The 19,356-nt window shown below is 39.5% G+C and overlaps 1 protein-coding gene across 1 annotated transcript in view; it reads left to right on the forward strand.

Annotated features, from left to right (window-relative positions):
* zbtb16a (zinc finger and BTB domain containing 16a) overlaps window positions 1–19,356 on the forward strand; it is a 182,137-nt gene that overhangs the window by 137,007 nt on the left and 25,774 nt on the right. Inside the window, exon 5 of the mRNA XM_088320957.1 lies at window positions 17,323–17,493. Within this exon, the coding sequence (XP_088177083.1) occupies window positions 17,323–17,493 (171 nt within the window). The remainder of the gene's footprint in view (window positions 1–17,322; window positions 17,494–19,356) is intronic.

Here is a 19,356-nt window from a genome sequence, read left to right on the forward strand (position 1 = left end):
CAAGTACAGCCTGCCGGCACCCATCCCTGCAGAAATACAATAGTATAAAATGTATTGTCACTCTAACAAGTGAAATGAAAAAATACAATTTAAAAAAAGTGTGATCTAGATGGAGCAAGAATACTTAAAAGATAAAATACTACAATTAAAGATACATACTTAAATAAAAAGACACTTTTGCTCAGATTTCCAATTCCCTTGTTTTATTTTTTGTGACTTACAAGCATCAGCTCAGATTTCCTCATCCGGTCCTTAACAGCCCTCATCCTTTTTTTGTTCCCAAGGACCCCCAAACCCCCTTGAGGAAACAAAAAATAAATAAATACGAGCCCCTCATCCTGTCCGGCATGTCCGTGTCGGACAGTAAGGCGAGGTGCTAAAAGCCTTTTGTCCGGCAGGAAAGACCACTAAGGGAGGGGGTAGGGCTCATGGGTCATTTTTAGGGTTTGTGTGTGTGTACAGGTCCAAGGGCCAAAGAGTCTGTGACTAATGTGACTTTTTGTGTCCTTTTTTCACTGTCCAGATGGTCAATGCTGGGACCTTGGCGTTTTTTCGGGGGCATTAAAGATATTACATGTAATAATAAAAAGCTGTATTTTTCGCACTTACAAGCTGGCACCATCTTATAAGGCACACCCACTTAAAGTCTTTTGTGATATTTTTTCCCATATATACGGTGCATCAGACTATAAGGCATATGAAATTCAAACTACAATAACGGCTTGCATACCTGTCAACCTCTACGGCTCCATGCCCTTACAAAATGTTGTATTTTCCCTTACAAAATACAAAATAATCTTACACCATGTTTATGTAGTTTAACATGTTATATTGTACATGTGTTTCCTTATATCATATATATTGTTAAATAAGATTTTGTTGTGAGATACTGAGTTGCTCGACATGAATGAGGTTTTTTATAAAAAAAAGTTAAAAAATGAAGTAGCTTGGACGTCCACTGTAGAAGGAAAAAATACATCCAAATATAATTAAGTAGAATAATACATTTTTTCATTCAAATTATTGATTTTCTGAATTAAATTATTGTTGGTAATATACTGATTACCACAAACCGGTCTTTTTTCATTTTCTCCTCTTATACTTCCTATTTTTCTTAACTTCTTTATACAACATAATAATTCGTAATATAATTTGATGCAAGTGAGCCGTTTGAGAGCCGGCTCTTTAATGAGTTGAGCCGAAAAAGCCGGTTCTCTAAAAAGAGACGGACTTTCACTACACAACTCGAACTCGAGATCGGCATGCGGACGAAAACTCGAACCGCGAGACCAAAACAACAATGCCGGCTCTCTGAGTTGAGCCAAAAATGCCTGTTCTCTAAAAATAGACGGACTTCCTTTCACTACACAACTCGAACTCATTTGACTTGATTGATTTGCTGTTTCGTGATAGTGATAATAAACGTACTTTGTACGGCAAAAACGTACAGGTTGACTGGTATGGGCTTGGGTTGCACAAGAAATAAAAAAATTGTCGGAATTGCGCATGATCACAATTGCAACAGGAATCAAACCCATATCGGAGCTTGGAATGTGCTGGATCCCATTTACTAGACCACTGGGGATACAGACGACACATGAAAAGGCATTAGGCCTTATTCAAACACATTATTTTTAGCCATGGTACCAAATGTTGGATGACGTGTTACACCAAAAAGCAATGGCAACCAGATAAGGAAGGGGATGTATCTGAGTCAAATCAGGAGGCTTCTCCTGCTAAAACAGCCCTGAGAGGGTTGGGCGCAGCCAGACTGTACACACTACAGGAAGTGCCCCTACAACCCAGGTGGTTAAGGTGGTTAATGTTGATGAAATTATTTGGCTGGGCCGTAAGAATATTGTTAAACATTAAACGGGTCTGTGGTAAAGCCCACTTGCAGTCTTTATGAAGCGCATCATATTCTAAACTGAATGACAAAGTCATTGTGGGAAGCACTTTCGTTTGATCTGACTGAAAAGAACAATATGGTGGGAAGTAATTTGGTCACCCTGAAAGATTTAAATATACACATGGCCACATGTATTCAAAACGTAACTCAGAATGCAGTCTGAGCTGATAAGCTATATCTTCTCTACTCTAACATACTCTATCTGGTACTGTGTCTGAAAGAGTGTGATAATAACATAACGCCGTTCCATATGTTGTCTGCGTCCCGGGTATTCTAGTGGATAGGATCCGGCGCTCTCTCCTACCGCCATCTGGGTTTGATTCTTATTACGATCAATGTTATGCAATTGTGAACAGGCACCAAAGTTCCTAACGGCCCGGTAGGTTAGATTTGGTTCTCTTACCATTAGTATCAGGTTCAATCCCCAATGCCAAGCAACTGTGGTCAGCAAATAATTTTATCAACAATAATTGAACAAATATGGGAAAGCATTTGTCTATATATAAGACGCAACGGATTATGAGGCGCACTTTTAAATTCCTGGCCAATTTGAGGTGTTAAGGTAAATCAATCCATCCATCCATTATCTGTACCGCTTATCGTCAGTAGGGTCGCGGGGGTGCTGGAGCCCCTCTCAGCTTTCTTCAGGCAGAATGCATGACTCACACCAGATTTTAAGAGTACTGGTAAAATTGGAAAATTGGCTTTGAAAGTGCTTAAAGGTAAAGACGCCCCCCTATTTACGACCATTCGACTTAAGTAAAACAGTAGATACGAAAAAATAATTTCGGGATGTCGAAAAATATTGATATTGTTGTAAGTTGGATTTTGGATTGTGTCCACCTTTTTCCGAGTACAGGACATTACTGTCGTGCTTCTTTCCGCCGCTACCGACGTGTGGCGTTATGAGAGCTCACCCAGCATCCACCCCGAAGAAGAAATCCGCTTCCTCTTCCTAGTTCTTGTGTAAACATTCTATACTGTCTTTACTATGTCTATACTGTATGTCCAGCGCGCTAAGAATATTGACATTTTCATTGTTTAATATCTCGTGCATCAATTCAATATGGTTGGTGTAAAGCAGGGGTGTCAAACTCATTTTATCTCGGGGGCCACACGATAGAACAAACATTCTGTCGGGGGCCGGACTAGTAGATTAAAGAGAAAGAAAAAGAGAGATAAAGAAATAAGAGAAAGAGGGAGGCAAAAGGAGAGAGGGTGGGAGAAAGAAAGAAAAAGAGAGAGAGGGAGAGAGTGTGAGAAACAAAAGAGATAAAAAGTCATGAGAGAGGGGGAAAAGAAAGGGAGAGGAAGAAAGAAATCCAAAGAGAAATAGAAAGACAGAGGGAGAGAAAAGAGAAAAGTTAGCGCAAAGGGTAGGAAGAGAGAAAAGGAAAAAAGGAAGTTAGAGCAAAAGAAGTTAAAAAGACACAGAGAAAAAAGAAACAAGAAACAACGAGCAACAAAGGAAGAGAAAAAGAGACACAGAGTGAAAGAGACAGAGAGTGGGAGAAAAGGGGTGGAAAAGAGAGAGAGATAGAAAGAAATACAAGTACAGTGTCTTTGTTCGAGGCACCTGGCTTTGGCAACATCAAGTTGACATATTTCAACCTGCAGCTTGTTTTTCTCTTGCGCTTCTCTGAGCGTTGTCTCGCGGGCCGGATTCAATCCCTTGGCGGGCCTGATCTGTCCCGCGGGCCGCCTGTTTGACACCTGTGGTGTAAAGAAGACGTGAGCCATTTCTTATGAAATGAAAGTGGAATAAGAAAGCTTGATGCGGTTGAGAAAATGGTCGAAACTCTTGTTTTCGGACACTTTTTACCACGGAGGAGGACCTCTCGAAGCACATCTTTCAAAAGTAGGTTAAACTTAACTTTATTCATCTTTATAGAGCATATTATTTGATGAAATGTTTATTACAAAACAATACAGATTACTTATACAAGCCTTAAACATACTTATACAAACCTTAAACATACAAAATATAGCACTTAAGCAACATACAAGCCAATTCAGCTTAGGAACGATCATCCGGTACTCGTTCGTAAGTCAGTGTCTGTACATTGTGTATTATTTGACCCTGTATGAGCTAATGCAAATGAAAACCAGTGCCAAATGAGCACAGCGTAGCAGTAATACGTCAAACATGACATGAAATACTAAGTATACTAATTTTTTCGACCTATGCGTAGTCATTGAAAAATAACATTGGTATAATAATTCATGTATTTTTGCCTATCATTCAAATCATTCACTCACTATATATTACACTCTGTCCCTTGCTTGAATTTGGCCATGAAGAAGGTGTATGAAATCGTTCAGTCACATTTCCTGCTCCCTCAAAACAAAACACGAGCGTGACTGTGTTTGAAAAGCGTTTTTTTTTTTCCTTTCATATTCATTAAACCGCGGCGGGCGCAGTTTTCGATTAATAAAAGATAAGACGCTGGAAACAAAACAAAACGTGCCGATTGGCGTTCAATCTCGGAGCCAAGTCCAGACAGAGAGTCCTCTCGCTCTATCTCTCTCTCTGCTCCACTCGCTATGAATCTGCCCTATCTCATTCCCCGCCACTAATTCCAATTTAATTGCCAGTAGCCCGAAGCCTCCTCAATAGGAGTAACAAATGGTTTGATTCTGTAGACTTCATCAGACGGCATTTTAAATGCGACACAGTAACCTGCCGCCAATGCCAATGAAGCCCGGCGAGGAGCTCCTCTGTTTACTAATTATACGTTTTCTTACTCCCGGCCACACTGCACAAGTTGTCTGATTAAATGGGATTTGTGGGGATTGGAAGGTGTGGGGGTTGCCATTGGACGCTGGTCTTCGGTCCGTCGATGTAAAGAACGGGCGAGGGCGGCCCGGTCGCGGTCAATCATGTTAAAAGGGCGACATTCCTCACCGTGAGGGTAATTCCCCACGTCGCATCCTTTATGATCGTTACAGTCCGAGGAAACGTACAAACAAGGGCCGCGTTTGGAGATTTATGACCACTGCAGTATGGCGGGAGGGGAGAAGCTCGCTTCTCAAGATGTAGGCAAATAACACCATATAAACGGGGAAATGCATTGAAAAACAAACTGTTTTTTCTTAAATTGTTATAATAGTAAAATACAAAGAACACACACAATCATACTATCATATATATATATGAAATATTATGCACAAAATAACAATTTATTTGCCATACCTTTTTCTGAATTTCTAATATTTTATAGTAAACTGCTATATAAATATAAAATTAAACAATATTTATTTACTAATCATGTAATAAAAATGAAATGCCATATCTGATAATGGATTGGGTGGATTGGATTGCTTAGTTTTTTTTTTTTTTCTACAATAATTTAAATTGTTTTTCTAGTTAAATATTTTTTACATAATCCAATGTTTTTTTCATCATAGGTTTTTTTTCATAAACATTTTTTTTTTCAATTCATTTCATCAGATTTAGAAATGATTTTGGTCATTTGTTTAATATAAAATATTCATGTGACATTGAAAATTCTGGGAAAAAAACTCAAAATCAAAACATAAATATATACATATGTATGTGTATGTATATATATGTATGTAACCAGCTCGGTGGCCTTGGGGGTGAGGGCGCCCGCCCCGAGACTGGGAGGTTGTGGTTCAAGCCTGGTTCAAGGGGGTGGAATTGGGGGGTTTGGTCACCAAATGACTCCCAACACATCAGTTGTATCAATCCCCCAGAAAGGGTCAGAAATGACTCTAGCCACCTCTCACTGCGGGGATATGGCTCCGGTATATATATATATATATATATATATATATATATATATATATATATATATGTATATGTATTTATGTGTGTGTATGTATGTTATATGTGTAATCTTACTGTATATTTCTCTTGTTCTTTCGATAGTAAGCTATAAAAATCACAAATAAATACAAAATATTATGATTCTTTTCAATAACGACTTAATATTTTTTATGTATTTATAATTGTTTTTTCTAGTATACTATAGGATAAATATCAGATTTTACGTTTTTTTTTTTTTTTTCATTTTTCTAATAAAAAGAAAAAATATTTGACCTTGAAAATTCAAAAAAGATATTCTGCCCAATGAATAAGTTTAATATTAATATTTTAAAATATTTTCAATTGCATATGTATCTTTTTTTAGTAAACTACAGAGATGTTTCAGTTTTTCTTCAGTCATTTATTATAAAAATATGTAACATTGAAAATATATAAATGATCCGTTTATTTTACGTAATGTCATATATACACACACATTGTATTCTTAACTTGTTTATAATGGTAAACTATAAAATATTTAACATTATATATGTAGACAAACAAAAAAATATTTTGCCAAATAGGCTTGAACAGGTATTTCAAACATTTCTTTCAAAAGTTATGATTTTTTTTAAACAAATGCAAACCAAATGCTCTCTAGAGTGCAGTGTTGATATTATAAAGTGTGTTGAGTTTCTTCAGGTGTAAAAGTTTTTTTCACACACCTGTTGAATTAAAGCAGTTAACACATTCAATGCCATAAAGTGAAAATCTTTTTTTCCCTGTTGTTTGTGAATAAATGTGTTCTGTTGAGAAAAGATCGCTTGTCATCCGTGATTATAATGTGTAGGGTAAATTAAAAATTTAGACTGAATGATAAATTATCATACTGAAAAATAAAAAGTAAAAATTGGCAGTGTTCTTACTAATATGGTCTGATCTGGTGAACTGCTTTATTTTAAGAATGCGGCTTTACTCCTGAACTAACTCACCACGCTATACAAACTCAACACTGACCTCTAGGCGCTGGAGAGACGATTTGGTTTGCATTCATATCTAAAAAAATCATAACTTTTGACGCAACCTAGAGACTCACTTCTTTTTTTTTTTGACATACAGACGCTGCCCGACCTACGAACTAGTTAGGTTCCGGACGATCATTCGTATATTGAATTTGGTTGTAAGTTGCTTCAGTGCTATATTTTGTATGTTTAAGGTTTGTATAAGTATGTTTAAGGCTTGTATTGTTTTGTACTAAGACAAAAATATCTTAATCGAATAATATGCTCTTTAAAGATAAATAAAGTGAGGTTTAACTTACTTTTGGGAGTTGCGCTTCAAGAGGTCCTCCGTGGTAAAAAGTTGCCGAAAAAAGGCGTTCCGACCATTTTCTCAATGCATCAAGATTTCTTCCACTTTCGTTTCGAAAGAACTGGATCGCCTCTTCTTTACACTTTACACCAACCATATTGAATGGATGCTTGAGATTTTAAACAATAAAATCGTCAGAGTTCTTAGCGCGCTAGCAATACAGTACACGTTGTTAAGATTACACACGGACCAGGAAGTAGAAGCCGGATTTCTTCTTCGGGGTGGATGCTGGGTGACCTCTCATAGCGCCACGCAGCGAGAAGCACTACAGTACTGTCCTCTACTCGGAAAGAGGTGTATATCGAATACATAATCTATTTTACAGCAATGTCCGGATATTTTTTTCACATCCCGAATTTTTTTTTCGTATTTACCGTTCTGCGTAAGTCAAATGGTCGTAAGTAGGGGAGCGTCCGTACTCAGAAATTTCTAGCAGGCCGTATTAAATCATCCAAGTGTCCAGATCCCACCTCCGGGCTTCATATTTGACACCCCAAATTTAACAAAAACGCAAGTTGAGGTGCTACCGTCATTTCCATAGCAACGGGCGATGGCAACGCTCCAAGTCAGGCGGCGTGACGGCGCAAATAAAAAGGGAGCCGCTGTCCAGCGTGGCCCCTCGGAGCCGCCATATGGCCCCCACGACGTTATCTCCGGGTAATGAATATGGCATCTCGCCTGGCATCTGCTGGCATTAATCTCGCCGGCCGCCATTTGTCTTCTAAGCCCTGCACACCCCAACGTTGAGTTATAACCGGCAACAACGAGGGTGCACTTTTTCGGGGCGGCTTACCCGGGTGCGACCGATTCTTTCTCAAGGACTCGCGCGAGCGATCCGGTTTCGGAGTCGTATATAAAGCGCGACTCGTGAGTTTATCGTTGTTTACAATGCTACTTAGTGGGGGATTACGGCTTTTTCTTTAAGTAGCTGTTAAACACAGATCACATTTACTTGGGCAATAAAATGTCCAATTAGATTGCTTTAGTTAATTTATGCCGCGCGCTGTCCACATTCCGGCTTATTTAAAAGTAATCATGTCTTATATTGCCCGCGATTAGCATACAGTTAATTCTTGCGTTCGGAAATGTATTTTTGCTCGACGTTTATCTGCCACGGCGTTCGTTGCCGTTATCCGCAAACTGCGGCGTCACACTGGGAGTGATTTCGATGTTTTTATACACTCGCCGGAGAATATTCATTAATGCTTAGATTAATCCTCGCAAACGGTTATGCCGAATCACTTTATTATGAGTGAGCGCATCGGCGGCTAAACAATGTTGTCGGTACGATCAAGGGATGAAGCTGGATCACACAAAAAGATCTACCTACAGGTAACATCACATTGAGGACCGGGATTGGATATTACCATGCCGCCATCTGCTGTCAAAATGGTATTGAGCAACTGAGTGTAGCGGAAGATACTTGTGCCGGCTGGCTGCCGAAATTATTGTACGTGTTGCCGGGCTGCTACGTGCTGCAGTGCCAGATATGGAATTTTTAAAAATGTACATATGAGTATCCACTCCAAAAAGTGAGCATCTGCTGGCCTTATCCTCAGGAGGGTCTCGGTGGTGCTGGAGCCCATCCCAGCTATGTTCGGACAGTGGGCAGGGGACACCCTGAACTGGTTGCCATACAGTCGCAGGGCACACAGGGACAGGGCTCATTCATACCTAGGAACAATTTGGACCGGCCAATTAACCTGACATGCATGTTTTTGAAATGTGGGAGGAAACCGGAGTGCGCGGAGGAAACCTACGCAAGCACGGGGAGAACATTCAAACTCCACACAGGAGGTTTGATCTCATGACCTCAGAACTGTGTCGCACACACACTAACCACTGCGCCGCCGTGCTGCCCGCAGTGCCAAATATTGTATTACGAAAAATGCATCTGCTTTATATGGTAAATGGTCTGCATTTACTGTATATAGCACTTTTCAAGTTGCTAAGAAACTCCCAAAAAATGAGTATCCTTTTGAAAAAAATCTGCTGGCCTTGGACATTAGTATAAGTCTTATAGCAATAAAGCTATATACATAAATATATGTATACACAATATAGCATCCAACAGACGGGATCAATTCCAACTAAACAGTCAAAACAAATTGCCTTCTGATAATAATCCACAAAGCACCCGTTGGTGATCAGCATTCCTTTTATTACTTACCTCAGAGTCCGATTCATTTAATGAATTTCTTTTCAATGTCGTGAGCTGCTGAAAGCGAGCTGTCGTCGTTTGATGTGGGTTGATCCATTCACTTGTACACCCCTTATCACAGTCACCCCCATTGGCAGTCACACCCACCCAACACACATCTACAACCTGCCCCTGTGATATCATTTGGTGTGTGCTGTCTGCTGCAGAACACAATGTTTATACCTTTATCAATGACAGATAATTCAATTAAACATCTGCGAGACAGGGAGCCATGAAAGCACAAAGTAGCAAGTGGTTACTGTATTTATAAATGTATATTTAGTTGTTTCTCTTTACCGAGGCAGGGGAATACCGCTCTTAGTCTGCGCCCCCCACCTAAATAACAGCGGCCCCGGCACCATTAAGGATGCCTCACCACCGGCCTCTTTTCTAAATAGATCCGGTGGACGGAGCGAGATTCCGGTTAGGGGAGCTAAATTATTCCAAAGCGGCCAAACGGGATCGCCGCCAGCACAGGTGTCACTTCAGCCTGACTCAATTTTACACTGTAATGGACTTTCCGGGTCAACTACTTTTCTCACTTTTTTTATTTATTTATGTCTTCGCCTCGCTCTACATCCATTACTCGATGCCCGACTGGAAGGTTTTTAACACTTAATTTTCTCTAATCAAGGTGTGCAAGCCCACTTGACAAAAAAGATGTGTTCACAAACAGTCTGTAAGAAGGAGCATCCGGCTAGCAAAAATAACTATTATACATGTAAACTGGAGCCAAAATGAAATCGAAATGTAAATAAATTACAGTTCAATTTATTCTCTTATTAATGTCTTCCATTGCAATAACTGTATACTAATCACGTGCATCAATTTAAAAATTAAAAATATATTTTACTTGTATAACTCTATATCACTAAGTCTCAAAAGCCTGAAAGGCTACACAGACCACCATTACACTATCCCCTAATCGGAAAGGTATGAAAGAAATACAGAAAAGTACGAGAAAGTAATGAGAAAAAAATATTTGAGATAGAAATATTGTAATGTACCAAAAAGTATAAAGTATTGAAAACTGAAAAGTACTAGACTGTTTGAAAAAGTACTTAAATTTACAAAAGAGTGGCAAAAAAATACTAAAAAGTATTAAAAATACTGAAAAGTACTAAAAAGTGAACACTTTAGCAACATGAAAAATAATCTTGAGAAAAAAAGAAAGAAGTTGATAAAGTTAAAGGAACGGTTTGAATCCATCAAAAAATGTTTGTGAGGAAAATAAATTGAGTAAGGTGTCATAGATTTGGTGGATCATAAACCTTAGAAAATGGGAAATTATGGGAATATATTCATGTTGGAAGGTTCTTTCCCCTTATGCTGATTAAAAAACAAAAATAATCAAGATTCTCAGCAAATACCGGTCAATAAAGTTAGAAATCCATGCAGTATTTATTCGTGTGCACTACAAGTTTTGCGGTTGATCAATCGATAAATGTCGCTGACCAAAATCACAAAATATCGGATTCAATGGGAATCGAACCAGGGTCGCAACAGTGAGAGCGCCGAAACCTAACCACTAGACATGCAGGTATAAAGATAAAACATGTAAAGGCATTAGATTTTATCTTATTATTACACTGTTTATACTCGCAGTACCAGAAATAAATGTTAGGGTATGGAGAAAACTGGAAAGATATAAATGAACGCAAAGTCTTCACCAGAGAGTTGTTTCCCTCGTCCGATGGCCGACAGGAAGGTTTGCGGCACTTCATTTACTTTAATCAAGCTGCCCGAACCCACTTGACAAAAAAGATGCGTTTACAGACGGTCTGTAAAAAGGAGCGGCCGGTCGGCCTCGCTCGGACGATTTTCAATTTCCACTTTATGCTATTGTAAAGCGGCATCTGATAATCCCATAATTAACATTCAACCTTCTTTGATTACGACCATAAAAGGAAAGGAATAAAAGTCTTGTTTTTTATGGGGTGCTTTTCTGCACAAGCGATCGGAGTATTTCACGTCGTGCTGATGTTTGTGGAAAATGTTATCGTGCCCGCCTTGTTGCTCGTTTTTCAATGAAAAGCAGCAGAATAAAGGAACGTTTTACCAAAAAAAAATAACATGATTCTTAAAGGGACAGTGTGTTATATTTATGGCCTCCAGTGGTAACCAAAAACTTCATTCATTAAAGAAAAAACAATATTGATTTAAACAATAGGCAAAAGTACGTGAACACTCGATCATACAGCAGTAGTCAAATATATAGCCCGCGGGCCAGATCCGATCCGTTAGATGATTTAACCCGGCCTGCTGTGGATCTTTGAGCATGTTATGATTATTTCAAATAACTCCTAGTTAAGTGCTCCTTCCCGTTGCTCGTGGGCAGGGAAATGTGTAAAACAGCTCATTCCTAGTCCGGTGTCATGCTAAAGACAAAATTGCGCAGTATTTTCCCAATTTAGTAGACTGAGCTTTGTAGTTTGATCCAATGCTGATGTCTACATGTTCCCTGATAAAAGTCTTGTTATCATTTTTTTTTTTTTATGAAATGAAATGATCTGCATTTATATAGCGCTTTTCAAGTCAAGACTTCCCAAAGCGCTTTACAGTGTGCTTCACATTTCCCAATAGCGGCCGTAAAGCCATGTAAGCCGCTAACCTGCTTATTGGGGGTATAAGGGGTTCAGTGTCTTACTCAAGGACACTTCGACATGAATTACGGAGGAGCCGGGATTTATTTCTAAGCAGTCTGACAATTGAGGCAAGCAGATTTTGTTTACGTTTGTGGAAAGATTGTTAAAATGCAAATAAACAAACACATTCAATGCCAAATGTGAAAATGCATTTTTTTCACTGTTAACAAGAAGTGTTGTGCCTGGAAAAGATCCATTATCATCTGTGATGAGAATTTGTCGGGTAGGCTACAAATGTAGGCTGAATGATAAAGCACAGTACTGAAAAACAAAGCTCATAATTCGGAAATGAGATTCTTTTACTGGCCCACTTGAGAACATAAAGTCAGGAACTGGCGCCTGAACCAAAGTGAGTTTGACATGCCTGCCATACAGTGACATCTAGTGGTCAAATAATACACACTGTCCCTTTAAGGGGTTAGCTGGTGCCCACAACAACGAAATTGGTGATCACTGGTCTATTGTTTAAATAATTTCGCAGAGTGATGTAAAAGTGACTTGCAAACGCCAAACGAACCTTTTTATGGTATTCTTTTAGAAAGGGCTTTTATTCTTTCCACTTTCAAATAGGGAAGATTTATGCAGAGTACGACTCATAGTTTTCTTATCCACAGTTTGTCCCACCTCACTTTTGTATACCTGCAGGTATTCCAATGTAATAATGGGCCTCTTTGTTGCTTCTCTGATTAGTTTTCTCCTTGTTTGGGCCGAAAGTTGAGAAGGGACAGCCAGGTCTGGTTTTATGCTCTCTTTATCGGGATATGATCGCTTGCTAAGTGCTCCGGGGGATCTATAAATGTTGCAAATCTTCTTGTATTACATTCCAAATTTGCATTTTTACACAACTTTATCCCGGACCGACCTGTTGTGTTCTTTGGTCTTTATAATGCTGTCATAATGCTTTATGTTCAGGTGCATTTAAGCTAAGACACACAGTTGCGCTCTGTTTGTCATTATTGGTCATTTAGGTCGACATTGGATCATTCAGAAGTCATCAGGAAACTTTTGGCGTCGTTTGGCTTGAGCTGAGAGAACAGGGGGCCAATCTTAAGCAACCCATTCTTTTCATTTTCGTTGCAAATTTAATACAAAATGTTGAAATAATTTGTTCCCACTTTACGATTGTGTCGCACATGTTGATTTTTTTTTTAGCTTTAGTTTTGAAGCCTAAACTTGACAAAGAGTTGTTAGGGGGCAATACTTACACTAAGCACTGTACAGACGTTGCCCGACAAACGAGGACAATCCTCCGTAAGTTGAATTTGTTCGTAAGTTGCTTCAGTGCTATATTTTGTATGTTTAAGGTTTATATAAGTTTGTTTCAGGCTTGGATAAGTAACCAGTATTGTTTTGTACTAAAAAATAAACATTTCATAAAATAATGTGCTCTCTAAAGATAAATAAAGTTAAGTTTAACTTAAATTTGGAAGATGGGCTTCAAGAGGTCCTTCTCTGTGGTAGAAAGTGGAGCAAAAAAAAGGGATCCAACCATTTTCCGCATCAAGCTTTCTTATTACACTTTCATTTAAAAAGAAATGGCTTGACTTTTCTTTACACTTTAGAACAACCATATTGAATGGGTGCACAAGATATTAAACAATAAAAATGTCAGTTCTAAGCGTGCTCGAGATTCATTACAGTATGTTTACACACAAACTAGGAAGAGGAAGCAGACCTCTTCTTTGGGGTGGATGCTGGGTGACCTCTCGTGGAAAGAAGCACTACAGTAATGCCCTGTACTTGGAAAAAAAGTGCACACAATACAAAATCTAACTCGCAACAATGTCCGGATATTTATCGACATCCCGAAAAAAATGATCGTATCTACAGTTTTTCGTAAGTCGAATGGTCGTAAGTAGGGGAGCATCGGTATTCTTTATCCTCTTTGGATTCCAATAATTGCTTTGTTCTATTATATCAAGTCCTTGTCAGGAAGAGAATGAGATATTCTCCTTTACTGATTAAACATCTTCCTTAGCACGCTGTACTGCATGGAAAGGGGAAAAAATGGTTGCGCAAGACATTCAGCACCCGGATAAAGATCTCAGACGTAAGTCTTGAGTTCTGCCCGGACCGTTTCTTTCCCTCCAGCTGAGATAAAGAGCAGCGAGAGGAAAACGTCACGTCACAAACACACACCGACAGTCCGACACACTGGCTTTCAATTACCGTGCCGGGACCAAACTCTGGGGAAGGACTCGAGGAGTGTTTGGAAGCCGCTTTCTATTTAATCGCTCAATAGCGCGTCTTCGGGGCCAAGCTGACACTAATTTAAAAATCTATGAAGAGCGCCGAGCCGCTTCGTGTTCATAACCAGCTCCACGGCGCCTGGGCGGCCTCCTCGTACGATCAATTACTGTCTCGGCTGAGGGGGAGCACGTCTCTTTTTATTATGTGTACAGTAAATCGACATTGAACGTTAGAGGGGGGAAAAGTAAGTAGTTAAAAGCCGTGAAACTTATTTGCTGCCAATGATTTTACTATGAATATTTTGTATTTGTTTATATAAATCAATGCAAGAATAATACGAAAAATGGACTGTGATTTATTTACATTTTATTTTCATATTTATTTCACTTTACATGTCAAAAAGTTATTTTTGTGTGGGAACCTCTGATGGTTTTGTAGCTTTTCCTAAAATCTGATGAAAATAAATAAATAAAAATGTTTTATCTTACTAGATCTTTGATTGGGAGTAACAATGGGTTTCTTGTAAATACCAAACTCTTTGTTTCCATGGTTATCATGTTTTGCGTCTCCTTTTAGCATCACTGCAAGAGTCGGGGCGCATACCTAAAAAAATTCAAGTTTGTTACACAACGTTCTAATCTGAACATTGGAGCATTGTGGAAGGGGGTTGAATGACATATCGGCATATTCGTGAAGCCGTGACGCAAACCAATAACATACAAGCATCTTATATGACGTTGACTAATAACAGACAGGCAGCTTTGAAATCTAATACCCTCAAACGTCGTACATTTTGGCGTTTTTGGGCACAGGAACAAATTTGTTGTTGATTTTGCATGGTGGGGAAAATGTTGTAAACAGGGTTTGAAAACCCTGTAACGTGAGAACATCCTGAGATAGAGATGCCGTAACCCGGGGATCTACTGTATATTTTTTGTCCAGGTGAAGTTTTTCACAAAGATGCTTCAAGACGGACTAATATTTCAAAACTTAGGGATATTTTCATAACAGATGTAATACTTGGGTGTTCCAAAATTTAGATAATGTAACTAAATGTTGTCGTAAGTAATTGCAATGCACTGATGACAATATAATTTTGTTAAAGGGACATTTTGAATTATTATTGTTCATAATTGTTGTGTTGATTATTTTTTAGTGCTTCTTAGTGGTAAAAAAAAAATAACTCTCTGTCAGGACCAGAACGGAAATGGGACCCAATTGTGTTACGTTTCTCATATGTTTTATTAAAGGAAAGAGAAAGGGCTGTACCCACCATCCGGTGTTCGCTAGACGCGGGAAGCAAGTCGCTCTCGTACTCTGTTTGGGATCCAAACACGGAAGTGGATCTTCCGTAGCGAGCGATGCCGGTGTCAAGGAGGGAAAAACAGGTCGACAGCTGGGACAGGAGAGCAAAAACGTGGTCGGGGTCAGAAACGGGTCGTAAGCCGTAACGGGAGAGCAGACGTGGTCGGGAACAAAAAAGGGTCGTAAGTCGGGACGGGAGTGCAGACGTGGTCAGGATCAAAACCTGTCGTAGCCGGAGACAGACGAGAGCAAAAGCGAGACAGGTGGGAGTCAGGGTCGAAAAAGGCTTGCCTAGTATACACTGAGGTTTGTAGACGGACTGACAACAGGGGATCGACAGGACTGAGTTCAAATAGTGACAGGGAGCCAATCAGAACCCGCAGCGGTTGGCGCCAAATGAGCGGGCACAGCTGAGTCAAATCAGTAATCATGACGCTTTCATGAAAAAAATATTGATTTGAATTATGAGAAAAAATACATGATCATTTCATACAAATTTTCACGCTTCAGGGTTTACGGATCCCTTAACCACGAGGGTCGTTTGGGCAGCACTTCCTGTGGTGTTTCTTGGGCAATTACGGGGCAAGTACAGCCACACCATATAATTTGAGACGAAATTTAACAAAACCACCAGACCCACTCCCCAGACAAAAGCTTATTCTTCAGCTCATTTTAGTTCACTATGTGACATTAGATGATTTGATAAAATCTATAAAATAACAATAACGCCAGAGCATGTGTTCCATATAAATACACCACTTAAAATGTGTCTCCCTCCTGAAGTTATTTAAGTGTCTTAAGGCTAATTTTGACAGTCATTTTTGATGTAAATGATGCTTGCGAGCAGTTATTTTGTAAAAATGTAACAAAATGATGCAAATGAGGATCCCATGGTATTTACATTGGGCACAAAGGTTTGCAGGACGAGAGACAGAAGGATGTGCTTGCGCTCTTTGCATAGCTCCACCAATCCTTACCGCTCACCCAATCAAATTGGTCCAGGTACTTCGCTAGAGCTTCTGTGTATTTCAAAATAGTTACGTGGCTTTTCATTATCAAGTGTCCCAATAATGAACATAGATTGTTTAATGAGCTTCCATATAAAGGATTTCCTAGCTATTCTTTTGGGTGTGACACCTTCACTTGTAGTTAAAATTGTGCCCTATGTATTTTGTACAGTACTTGACAGGGTTTCAGCGGATCCTTAAAAAGTCTTAAAAAGCCTTTAATTCATCATTATAAAAGCCTTAATTGGCTTTGAAATGTTTTAAATCCAATTTCTGAATGTCTTAAAAATGAGAACGCTTTATATTTATTTGAACTAAAAAGATTTCACTGATTTACAACTGAACAGTCAAAGCGGTGATGTTGTTTCAGTCGGCCTTTCAGAGCAGATTCATGTCTTAGATATTTTGCACAATATCTGTAGCAATTTCGAACGGAGACATTTACTTTGGACCGCGGGAAAAGTGTACATTTAATTTTTTTTTTCCATGGCTAAAAGTTGTGCCAGGTAATGTGTACGAGACACCATGTATTCTGTGCAAGAAATGTCTGTGAGGGTTGTTTTGTTTTAATAATGGGTTGTTTTTGTCTACACAGGCTTAAATTTGATTTCAAAAGGCATTAATAAAGTCTTAAAATGTCTTGAATTTAACTTGCCTTAAGCTGTAGGAATCCTTTTGGACTCAGAGTTGGTTCATCTTTGCCTGCACTACAATAAGGTTCGCTCACACTAATTTGTAGAAAATTTGCACGGAATCAATATACGTACTCATGAACACAGCCATACTTGTTTTGGGAGCCAGAGGTTTCCGACTCCTGCACGACAAAATATACCGATATCTTATGGTGATATATTACGCAATATCCCTTTAAAAGACAAAAAGAAAACGAGCCTTCCGTATCGATTTTTTGCTTTTGTGTTTTTCAGGCTCTGACATGGCAATCTTCTGCCTGCTGTGCGGCAAACGTTTCCAGACGCAGACGGCTCTGCAGCAGCACATGGAAGTCCACGCGGGCGTTCGAAGTTACATCTGCAGCGAATGCAACCGGACCTTCCCAAGCCACACCGCGCTCAAGCGACACCTGCGCTCGCACACAGGTCGGAAAACCTTTCGAAGGCTGAATGCTCAATTCCAATTTCTGGGGTGAAATCTGATGTTTTTTTTTTAGATCCAACATATTTTCTGACGATACAATTAGTCACCACACCAGCCCAAAAGAGCATAGTTTAGAAGGGAGGAACATATGAGTCGAACTGGAGTGTAAGTCGCATTTTGGAATAAAATCTATTCAGGGTTGGGTAGGGTTACTTTAACTGGATTACTTTCAATGACTTTTGGATTACTCCAATACCAAATAGGCTAATAAAAGACAAAAGGAACTAAATATGAATAAAATGATGACTCACAACACGTGGTAAGCTTTGATCTCTTTGATCTCCGGCAGAACGAACATAAAATGCGACAGAAACAAAATGAAAATAAATCCAAACAGCTTGCCAACATCATTTTTGCCGTTCCATGTGTTCCGTTCCTCCCCAAGCCTGCACAAAATTTAGTCATTTTATTCATATTTAGTTTCTTTCGTCTTTTATTTGCATATTTGGTATTAGAGTAATCCAAAAGTAATTAAATGTATTTGATAAAATCCAATACCAAAAACATAGATGTCCTCTTGAAAGGCAATTTGAAATAAAAATAAATTAGAGAACAGCAGGCTATATAAGTGTGCAGTATACTAAAGTTACATGACTGACACACCTGGTTATGTCAATAACAACATAACATATTAAATTATTCAGGTAAATAGTAAAAAGTACATGCTAACAAGTTTACCAAACTATCAGTTTCACTCAAATCACTAAATCCAATGAAATCTTTACCCTCCGTGTCACCTTTAAACCACTGCCCTAACTCAGGGGGTAGACGATGCGCCGCTTCCTCATCGATGTCGCTTACTCATCACGCCTCTGCTTTTCGCCAGTCCCTTGCAACTTTCTCGCTAACTCCAAACTTTCTTTCTGCTGCTTGATTATCATTTGCGGCTGTGTATTTCACGATTTGCAGCTTGTAATCTGCAGGGTATGATTTTCTTTTCGGTGCCATTTTCGTTCAGCTCTTTTCATCCATCCATCCATTATCCGAACCGCTTATCCTCAGTAGGGTCGCGGGGGTGCTGGAGCCCATCCCAGCTATCTTCGGGCAGTGGGCAGGGGACACCCTGAACTGGTTGCCAGCCAGTCGCAGGAAACACAGGGACAGACAATTCGCTCACTCATTCACACCTAGGGACAATTTGGACCGGCCAATTCACCTAACATGCATGTCTTTGGAATGTGGGAGGAAACCAGAGTGCCCGGAGGAAACCCACGCAAGCATAGGGAGAACATACAAACTCCACACAGGAGGTTTGATCTCATGACCTCAGAACTGTGCCGCACACGCGCTAACCACTGCGCCGCCGTTCTGCCCCAGTTTTTTTATATTACCAACAATGTAATGGGAAATGGTTTGCTTTTACATAGTGCTTTTCAAGTCACTGAAAATCTCACAACAGCGCTTTACAATCTGCTTCACACTCACCTGTCCACACACTGAAGCAACAAGATCAGCGACAGCAATGCAAAGCACATACTGGCGTATTGGGGGCATTTGGGGTTCAATGCCCAAGGATACTTCGAGATTTAACTCTGACTAGCAGGGAATCGATTTTGAGACGTCTCAATCTCAAGACCAGTGCTGTCCCACCTGAGGTACTGCCATGAATTTTAAAATTGATTTCAAGGTCTGGAAAGTACTTGTGAATGCTTGTAAATTGGTACCATGTTTTTCAGCAGTCTGACTCAATAGACCACGAATTAAATCACAGGTGTCAAACTTATGGCCTCCGGGCCAAATGTGGCCCGTGAGACTATGCCAAGAGGAGCTCAAAAAAACAAAATGAGTCAATAATTTGCAATTTT

Source organism: Urocampus carinirostris, chromosome 17 (assembly GCF_059441175.1).
Source record: "Urocampus carinirostris isolate Australia breed hairy pipefish chromosome 17, RoL_Ucar_1.0, whole genome shotgun sequence".
Taxonomy (NCBI): Eukaryota; Metazoa; Chordata; class Actinopteri; order Syngnathiformes; family Syngnathidae; genus Urocampus; species Urocampus carinirostris.